Below are 10,783 nucleotides of genomic sequence, written 5' to 3' on the forward strand. Positions count from 1 at the left end.
GCCACCATGCCCAGCTAATTTTTTGTAGTTTTTAGTAGAGACGGGGTTTCACCATGTTGACCAGGATGGTCTCGATCTCTTGACCTCATGATCCACCCGCCTCGGCCTCCCAAAGTGCTGGGATTACAGGCTTGAGCCACCGCGCCCGGCTGATCAACAGAATTTAAGTAGATTCTATGACAAACGTGTTTAATGCTTATTCTGTGCAACACAATTACATTAAAGTAGACTTCAGGGGAACATTTCAAAGTATTGACTCTCCCAGAATAGTCACATAAAAACATAACCTTATTCATTGTGGATGATGAGGGTATTTATGTTACCTGTCTTCTTGAAGTTAAAGGTGTTGATCCAAGTCCTGGGCTAGAAATGTCATCATATATACTTCTAACTGGTGGAGCGCCACTTTTATCTTTATGAGCAGGTACAACTGGTTGCGGTGGTGACCCACCTACAGTGTACAAAAAAAAAGGTGAGAAAACAAAGGATTCTATTATCTTTTTGGTAAGATTTTTAAAATTTGTATTTTTCAAACACTGACTTAAAATCTTGTCTCCTAGTTCTATTCAAACTTTAATATGTTGAAGAGTCATCTAGGGATCTTGTTAAAATTCAGGCTCTGATTCAGAAGGTGTAGGGTGAAGCCTGAGATTATACAGTTCTAACAAGCTCCCAGGTGATGCCAATGCTGCTGATCCACAGACTGCACTTTGAATAAAAGGATTCAGAATAAGTAGTTAATGAAAATCTTATTTAGAAAATACATGTAACTTTTGCTCTCTCTACAAAACGCTTAACATTTAAATACAAAACTTGATCTCATTTCTCACTTGAAAGTAGGTATTAAACAGCTTCAGTCTGGATTCCTGAATAAATATAATTCCCTAATGTGGAATATGACTATCTAGATTAAGAAGATCCCATTCATATTTCTCACAGTAGAAATACATTTAAGTACATAATAAAGACATAGTAAAAGAAGCCGGGCGTGGTGGCTCATGCCTGTAATCCCAGCACTTTGGGAGGCCGAGGCGGGTGGATCACAAGGTCAAGAGATCGAGACCATCCTGGTCAACATGGTGAAACCCCGTCTCTACTAAAAATACAAAAAATTAGCTGAGCGTGGTGGCGCGTGCTTGTGATGCCAGCTACTCAGGAGGCTGAGGCAGAAGAATTGCCTGAACCCAGGAGGCGGAGGCTGCGGTGAGCTGAGATCGCACCATTGCACTCCAGCCTGGGTAACAAGAGCGAAACTCTGTCTCAAAAAAAAAAAAAAAAAAGTAAAAGGACCAACTTCAGTGACATAAAGATGTCTTTATCAATCAGAGAACATGCAATGCCAAATAGTGATGCAGCCCAGGCCATCTGTAAGCCTAATGTCTGAGCCAGGACAGTACAGCTTAAGCTATTTAGAGCACAGTCTACAGAATAAGACTGACCTGGGGTTTATAACGCTCTCACTAGCAAGTGAGCTTCAGCAAATTATTTATTGCATTTAGCCTCAGTTTCCTCTTTTGAAAAATAGGGATACTATTACCTACGCTTTAAGAATGACAAAAGAATGATCAGCATACTACCAGGCTCATAAGCAATCCATATATGTTGACTACCATAATAAAATAATACATTTGAAATTTAATGTTTAATGTTAAGTGAATTACTTCAAATATAATTCATAATAATTTTCCCTGATAAATCTTAAATAATAATAAACCATTTTAAGGCCGGGCGCGGTGGCTCAAGCCTGTAATCCCAGCACTTTGGGAGGCCGAGGCGGGTGGATCACGAGGTCAAGAGATCGAGACCATCCTGGTCAACATAGTGAAACCCCGCCTCTACTAAAAATACAAAAAATTAGCTGGGCATGGTGGTGCGTGCCTGTAATCCCAGCTACTCAGGAGGTTGAGGCAGGAGAATTGCCTGAACCCAGGAGGCGGAGGTTGCGGTGAGCCGAGATTGTGCCATTGCACTCCAGCCTGGGTAACAAGAGCGAAACTCCGTCCCAAAAAAAAATAAAAATAAAAAAAAATAAACCATTTTAAAGCAAAAATACTTCAACGGGCAATTAAGGTAAGAAAAGTTTTCATTTAAACATCTACTAAAGGGTATTAGCTCACAATTAGAATTCAACTACTTAAATTAAAACTTCGAAATTAATTTTTAAAACATTTCTTTGCTATAGGAATTCTGTAATTTTAAATACAGGCTGCATTAGCATTACAATACTTTGCCCTGACAATCGCAAATTCTGTGTAAAAAACCTCCGTGACTTAGCAAAGTCAGTCCTTTCATTAAACATGCTGTAAGAATTTCAATTCAACTAAGACTAAAGGCAGAATTCATACCTACATCTTCAAGTTACACTTCTTCTGACCGATTATTTCCTATTCTTTTATCTTAAGATGAGTAACTTAAAAGAATTCAGCTGAAGCTAAATGATCGTATTTCATCAACTCTAAGAGGCACTCTTCCCCGACCACACTCTGACATCCCAAAACAGGAATTTTACAAAAAATGGCATGTTAGCATTGTGTCGTATTTAGGGTTATCTTTCCCAGTGGTACTTAAAATAATGGTGAGTTTTACATGTAAAGGCATCTTAGAATAAATAAAACAGAATACATCTTAGTAGTTACAGAAATTATAATAGCTTATACTGTATATACCTTTATTCCAATAGGCTTAAAATAAAACCTTTGTTTTATAATACAGGAATTGCTGAATTTAAAAAAAAAAAAAATCAATGAATGTATTGATGAGGGTGAATGCTGCACCATTATACTTTTTAAAATTCTAGCACAAGCTTGTCCCACCTATGGCTTGAATGCCCCATGAAGCCCAGAATGGCTCTGAATGTGGCCCAACACAAATTGGTAAACTTTCTTAAAACATTGTAAGATTTTTTTGCATTTTGTTTTTCTTTTTTTTAGATCATCAGCTATTATTAGAGTTACTCTATTTTATGTGTGGCCCAAGACAATTCTTCTTCCCGTGTGGTCCAGGGAAGCCAACAGATTGGACACCCCTGTATCTAGCAAGTCTAATGATATTACTGTAAGATTATTTTAAGGAATTCACCTACCTGCAAGTAAAGGTGATCTCATTTCCATTACTCCTACTGAAGGGCCACTAATTGATCGAGGTTGTGGAGTCACTGGAGCTGGCAAATCCCCCATTAAAAACCCAGGTAAGAACTGGGCATTAACTCCTGGCTTTGGAGATGTGGGTGAACCCAGCATCATTGGTTCAGATCCTACACAAATCAAAAAATAAATTAAGGGCTTTTCTGTTGCAATATTTGACAAAAACATTCAAGAATCTAGCATAATTTTTAAAATTTAATCAAAACTTTTAGACATAATAGAACTATAGCTGATTTTTTTAAAAACCAACAAAAATTATTTCTAGAAAAATGTAAAGCTATCTTGTAATCACATTTTTTCTTTTAAATACAGAGGCTTGCTTTGTCACCCAGGCTGGAGTGCGGTGGCGCAATCTCAGCTGACTGCAATCTCCACCTCGTAGGCTCAAATGATCCTCCCTCCTCAGCCTCTCAATAGCTGAGTCTACAGGCTGAGCCACCACGCCCAGCTAATTTTTGTATTTTTTGTAGAGATGGGGTTTCACCATGTTGCCAAGGCTGGTCCTGAGCTCAGGTGATCCACCAGCCTTGGCCTCCCAAAATGCTGGGATTAAAGGCGTGAAGCCACCATGACTGGCAGCGCAATATTAATCTGTTAACAGCTATTTTTGTTTACATTATTTCAGGGGTTTAAAAATTACACTAATAACTTCTTTCCATTTCTGAATCCCTTTTTTTTTTTAAGATGGGGTTTCACCATATTCGTGAGGCTGGTCTTGAGCTCCTCACCTCAGGTGATCTGCCTGTCTTGACCTCCCAAAGTGCTGGGATCACAGGCATGAGCCACTGCGACCTGTGTGACCAGCCCTGCAACTATGTAACAACCAAAAACAAGGCTAGGCTGTACTACTTATACAAAGTCTTAGCATACTAAACACAATGGGTTTGGCTTGATAAATTGTCTCTTTTTCTTCCCCATAAAAAGTGCATCATTATAGTGATAAAACTGTAACCATGTACTTATTAGAGCACTTACGAAATAACAATGATAACTAGCACCCTAACTCAGAAACATGCTGAGAAGAGTTGGAAAACTTACTTTTGGATCTTTTTTTTAAATCATTATTTTATACCAAGAATAATCACAGCAGGTCATGGTGACTCTCACCTGTAATCCTATGTAATCCTACCCCATCACTTTGGGAGGCCAAGGCAGGAGGATTACTTAAGCTCAGGAGTTCAAGACCAGCCTGAGCAACACAGTGAAGCCTCATCTCTATTTAAAATAAAATAAAATAAAGAATCATCACTAAATATCTCCCTAATATAAAGCCAATTTAAAGAGACAACTGAAACTTCACAATTGTTGATACAAAAATTAATTATCCCAATCTACAGAGTAGATATTGTTTCCCTTACGAAGATGAGTGAGCTATGTAATTCTAAATTCAGAGCAAAATAGCAGAATAAGGAAAACAATGGACTATGGCGACAAAGATATGGGTTCAGATTCTCTCAGCAAAAGGGATTAAGCACAGCTAGCATCTACTTACAGAGCTATTGTTACAATTATAGCAAGTATAGCACTTGACCTGGTGCCTGATACACAGTTAGGTGCTCAATAAATACTAATTCTTATTTTCTACAAGTATTTTATAATAGCAAAAAATGAGTAATTAAAGTATAAATGTAGGATTTGCAATCTCTGCTTATGAAAATAATTTTCAACTAGGTCACACACCTAAGCGTGACTCATGGCACTCAAAAGGGTCAAATATTTGCTATGTTATTTGTATGCTTTTTATTAACTATTACTTCTAGACAGTCTTAAAAATCTGTTTCTTGATATCCAAAAGCTGCCAACTATTCTTCCTCTTATTTTCCATTGTACTACACCTATGATATTAACAATACAAGTGTATAAAAGACGAAAAAGCAAATTCAGTAAATGGATAAAGCAAACACTAAAACTCTAATTACATTGTAATTATTTTATAAAGTCCTAGTTACTATGTTACATGGCACTACAGAAATATTTCCTAAGAACATGGGCTAAAATTAAACCAAAAGTCTAAACAAAAGCATATTCTTTTTTTTTTTTTTTTTTTTTTTTTTGAGTCGGAGTTTCACTCATGTTACCCAGGCTGGAGTGAAATGGCGCAATCTCGGCTCACCGCAACCTCCGCCTCCTGGGTTCAGGCAATTCTCCTGCCTCAGCCCCCTAAGTAGCTGGGATTACAGGCACGCACCACCATGCCCAGCTAATTTTTTGTATTTTTAGTAGAGACGGGGTTTCACCATGTTGACAAGGATGGTCTCGATCTCTTGACTTCATGATCCACCCGCCTCGGCCTCCCAAAGTGCTGGGATTACAGGCGTGAGCCACCGCGCCCGGCCAACAAAAGCATATTCTTAACAGATATTTAGAATACCATATTAAACGCAAAGTTTTGGTAACATTCACTACATTCACTCCCCCCTCCCTAAAAGAAAAAAATATATGGTAACATAAAGTAAGAATTGTTTTAAGAAAAGTTTTGACATATCTGGATACATACAGACACAGCAGAAGGCTCAAGCTATTATCCCAGCACTTTGGGAGGCTGAGGCGGGCGGATCGCTTGAGCTCAGTTCAAGATCAATCTGGACAAAATGGCGAAATCCTGTCTCTACCAAAAATACAAAAAGTAGCTGGGCGTGGTAGCACATGCCTGTGGTCCTAGCTACTGGGAGGCTGAGGTGGGAGGATCGCTTGAGCCCAGAGGCAGAGACTGCAATGAGCTGAGATTGCACAACTGCACCCCAACCCGGGTGACAGAGCAAAACCCAGTCTCAGAGGAAGGGAGGGAAGGAGGGAGAGAGGGGATAAGGATGGAAAAGAAGAAAGCAAGCACCAGACAGCAAGGAGGGCACCATGGGCTCTTAATCAGGACCCTCACTAACCACCCCTCAGGCTAAATTTCACTTAAAGCAAACTTAAGGAAAAGATGCTGCATGTCCTCAATTCCACTTCACAGTCTGTGCTCCTAAAAGATACATACTCAGCTAGCACAGTTTGTTGAAGGCAACCCTTAGTTTTACTACACCAGTAGGTATCTGAAATATCTGCGAAATGTGGCCTTGATCATTAATACTAGCTAATGTCAGGTTTCTGGAGAGGCAATATATGGGGATTGGTTTATACATATTTGTAACCCCAATAATGGGCCCTCCAAAATGTTTCTGTTGAATAGAAAACTTTGGAACTGGAAATGAAGAGTTTTCTGATCTCTAAAAATATATTAAATACTAGGATGACATCTGTATATAAATTTTAATGCAGAGTATCTGCATTATAGACATTATGCATTTAGTTTTTTACGACATACTAAAGCAGTTCAAGTTATTCTTTTTTTTTTCTGACATGACCTCTCGATCTGTCGAAAGGCTGGAGTGCAGTGGCGCGATCTTGGCTCACTGCAATCTCCCACTCCTGGGTTCAAGGGATTCTCCTGCCTCAGCCTGCCGAGTAGCTGGGATTACAGGCGCGAGCCACCACGCCAGCTCTATTTTTAGTAGAGACGGGGGTTTCATCATTTTGGCCAGGATGCTGTGGATCTCCCGACGTCGTGATCCGCCTCTGCCTCCCAGTGCTGGGATTACAGGCGTCGGCCACCGCACTCCGCCAAGTTACTCTATTCTCGAAAGGAACGTATTTTACACCAAACATGGCAAGTATTACATACCCTTCAAATCTAAAAAGACTCATTTTGCACCATATATATCACACTTGCTTTCTTTTCCAAGCTCAGAAAATTATAATCTTTCGGGTAAATCTCTATAACAGTAGGACGGTTTATTTTCCGTTCCAAAATTTTCGACGGTTCTCACAAGTTGCAAAACTCAGCAGGAAAACAAGGAACTCGCGTGCTGTTAATTGGTAGATTTTTTTCAAAGACGACGTATTTCAACGAGTCTCCGCAACGAATAATGGGAATGAATCTTTAAAAATTCAGATAGTGACTTATTAGAGAAAAACACCTCCTATAATACTTAAGAGTCACTTTCCCCAGATAATGGCGAGAAATATCGTGCGAAGTCCTAGCTTGCTATTAAGGCCAATATCTCAATGATTACCAACCATCTGGTTGATTAAATGTGGAACGATTAAAGCTTCCATTAATAACAGATTCCTTCTGCAAAGCCCGGAAGAGAGGAGTCCAAAAGGAACTAGAAGCAAAGGTGTTCAAGAAGCAGTGGACTGTACCCACACACTTCTTCAGGGTAACGCCCACCCACGTGTACCGCGGTCAGTTTCACCCAGGGACGCTTCCGGGGACCACGGAATCCAGCAACCAGCATCGCTTCTCCGGTATTAGGAGGTTAAGGTACTGGCCAGTGTGGCGTGGCTGACGTGTGGGGGCACAAACACAGCTCAGTCGCCGCCCGACCGCCTTTTCTTCACCTTCCCAGGGCCCACAGCTTCCCGGCGCCGCCTGGGTAGTACGGAGGCGACGCGTCGAGTAGGGGACCGACTAGGAACTTGGGGGCACCCAAGGGTTCCCCCTGCGCGACTTAAATCAGCAGACGAGAGCCGTACGACTGCCTTTCAGTCTTGCCCGCTTCCAGGCCCAGAGCATGGATGGCAGTGCCAGCAAGTAAAAGCAGTTTTTTACTCACCTAACGCGGGCGCCTGGGGTTCCACGGCAAAGGCTGCCATTGCGTCGGCAACTACAGTTAAAAACCTGGACCTTCCCAATTTTCAAAAATGGCGGAAACTCTCCCCACGGGTAAGGGCGCGCTACCTTGTGGGGTTGCGTAACTTCCGGACTTGCGCTATACTTAAGTTGTGGGCGCTGGAGCCATTTTTGATTAGGGCAATCAATGTCTTTGCGCTGACCAGGAATTCCCGAGAAAAGGGTTTTGCCACCGGGAAGGTGGCGAACCAGCCTGGGAGCTATGGTCCTGGGAATGTTTTTCGTCTCTCTGTGAGCTTCCTGATTTGCTGGTATTTGAGTTACATATAAGTACAGATTATTTTACTCGTGGTTTCATAATTAGCGTGAGTTGGCCCAGTGCGCTTTCATCGGTCAGCTTTTCTGAGTAACACCTGGAAAAGCCAACTTGAGAACAGTTGGTGCCTCTTTCCAATGTCAATTTCTGGGCCTAGTGCATTACGCTTTTTTCTTAAAGCATGTTTTCTGCTATCTGTATGCCATTTCTTTAAAATTTTGTGTTACATAGACAATTTTACATTAAAACATAACGAATACGCTGTTTTGTTGCATATTAACGCATACAAAAATATTGCTAATGAATGCATATGTGCACATGTAAATAATGGAGGATAATTATAAACACCCATGAACACACCGCGGAATCTTGCGTGCTCCTGCCTGTGCCATCCCTGCCGTCCACGTCTCCTCACTTTGCTGCTTTTCTTTAGGGCATAGTCATACGTAGATCATATACACATATTCTGCATACGTGTGTTCAAAAATATGTTCTTTAGTTTTGCTCAATCACTAACTTTATAAAATAATGTGCTACATATGTATAACTGGGATGTTCTCTGCTCCATACCACGAGAATTATTTCCAAAATATCCACCTATGCTCAGCTATTTCTTCTGAGACCTCCTAAAATCTCAAATCCAGAAAGAATTTTGTCTTTGTAATGAGGCAGTAACAATTCCAGGATTAAATGGTAGGTTCCCAGAAATCAGGTTTTAAAACCACACACAGATTGAATTGACTTTTTGAAAATGGTTGTGTGAATTGAATTGTGTCCCCCAAAAAAGTTATGTTCAAGTCCTAACCCTAATACTTATGAATATGACCTTATTTATCTTATACATCTGCAAAGTCGGGTCTTTGCAGATATAATAAAGTTCAGACAGAGTCATATTGAAGTATCACAAGCTCAGTAACCTAAACCAGCACAAATGTATCTCTTATACTTCTGGAGGCCAGAAATCCAAAATGAGTATGGTGGGGCTAAAATAAAGGTATAGGTTCCAGGGGAGAATCTATTTCCTTTCTTTTTCTAGCTTCTAGAACCTATTTATATCCCTTAGCTTGTGCCACCTTCCTGCTTTTTCAAAGCCAGAGATGTAGCATCTTTGATCTATCTGACACTGCTTTGTTCAGCTTCTGCCATCACATAGCCTTGTGGTTACATTTAGGGCTCACCCAGGAAATTCAGGATAATCTTCCTATTTCAGTATCCAGTAGAGGCGATTAAGTTAATAATCGCATCTTCAAAATACTTTTTGCCATGTAAGGTAACATTCACAGGTTCTAAAGCTTAGTGTGTGGGCATCTTTGGGGACTATTCAGCCCACAATACAAACCAATCCACTTTTTAGAATTAAGCTACCAAAAAAGGTACATCAGTGAAGAAATTTCTATACACATTGAGGCTGGGTGTGGTGGCTCACACCTGTAATCTCGGCATTTTGGGAAGCTGACGTAGGTGGCTCAATTGAGCCTGGGAGTCCGAGACATAATGAGACTCCACCTCTATACAAAATAAAAACTAGATTTTTTTAAAAAGAAATTTATATACAAATTATGATCTATCCAAACAAGAGGACACTATACACCTGCTAAAATGAATTAGATGGATTTGATATGAGTATAAATATTAACCTACCTGGGTAAGCCCTAAATATTAGCCTAGAAAAATCTCTGTGATAGATATAATGAAAAAAAAAAACATAATTTGAAAACATAAATATATATGCATACATATATGGCACCATTTTATTTTTATTTAGTAACAGATTTATTTAGGAACAGATGCAGAGAAAGACAGAGAAGAGTGATGCTTCTTTAAATAAAGGAAAATATTGGAAAAGATTTGCACCAAACTATTAACGGGAGAGATGGTGTAGGAAAGGGTTTGTATATTGGAGGATTTAAGAATGGCATTTAACTTATTTTATGCAAGTTTTGTGATTGATTACAGCTGTTATTACTATTTTCTTTATTTTTTAAATTAATAACTTTTTCTCATTAAGGAAGCTATTTTCCTTGCTTTACCTGCATTTCAATCTTTTACCCTTTCAACAGGCTGTTTCCTTACCAAGTTATAAAGAAACCTAATATTGAAACCCTCCCTAGATCTCATTCTTCTGCCTATCTACCATGTGATAATTTCTCTCTCATTTCATTTTTTTCATGATCTCAAAAGAAGTGTCTATAGATTTTAGTAAATTATCTGTTTCCCTATCTTTACTATTTGGATTTTTAATTAATTACAGATTGGCTTCTTTGTCATGCTCTTCTGAAATGAAACTACTGACCCCAACTATTTTTTTTCTAATTGCCAAATTAGACCTGCCTCGCTGGCATCTGCAGTATCCAACAGCTTTGACAATCTTTTCCTTAGTACAAGTGTTTTCTTTATTTTTGGTGATGCTACCCTTCCTATTTCTCATAATTTCCTACTCCTTTTCTGCTTTTTCAATAATTGATCTCATTTTCTTTCTAACCTGGAATTATTATTGTTGTTCAAGCCTTTGCTCTGTCTTTTCTTTTTCAACTCTTAATGGTCTCCCTTGGAATCCTTACTGTTGTCACACCTATGCAAATAATTTTCAGTACTCTATGCCCAACATCTCTAAAGCCAAATGCCACTTTTCCAGATGCTTGCTGGACAACATACCTGTACATCAAACCTCAAAAGCAAGCTCATCTTTTCTCCCTTTTTCTATTCATC

At 39.5% G+C, this 10,783-nt stretch overlaps 1 protein-coding gene across 3 annotated transcripts in view; it reads right to left on the minus strand.

Moving 5' to 3' along the window:
• Positions 1-7,881, minus strand: part of NUP35 (nucleoporin 35) — a 35,065-nt gene extending 27,184 nt beyond the window's left edge. Inside the window, exons 1-3 of one of the 3 annotated variants that reach the window (XM_032292737.1) lie at positions 7,742-7,881; positions 3,083-3,253; positions 324-451 (exon numbers count right to left, since the gene is read on the minus strand). In XM_032292737.1, the coding sequence (XP_032148628.1) occupies positions 324-451; positions 3,083-3,253; positions 7,742-7,781 (339 nt within the window). In that variant the 5' untranslated portion in view covers positions 7,782-7,881. Of the gene's footprint in view, positions 1-323; positions 452-3,082; positions 3,254-4,250; positions 4,271-7,741 lie in introns of those variants that run through there. The other 2 variants (XM_032292735.1, XM_032292738.1) reach the window with 2 other exon arrangements.
• Positions 7,882-10,783: the final 2,902 nt, after the last annotated feature.

The sequence above is a fragment of the Sapajus apella genome, unplaced genomic scaffold (genome assembly GCF_009761245.1).
Source record: "Sapajus apella isolate SASKATOON/1434 unplaced genomic scaffold, GSC_monkey_1.0 scaffold28, whole genome shotgun sequence".
Lineage (NCBI taxonomy): Eukaryota > Metazoa > Chordata > Mammalia > Primates > Cebidae > Sapajus > Sapajus apella.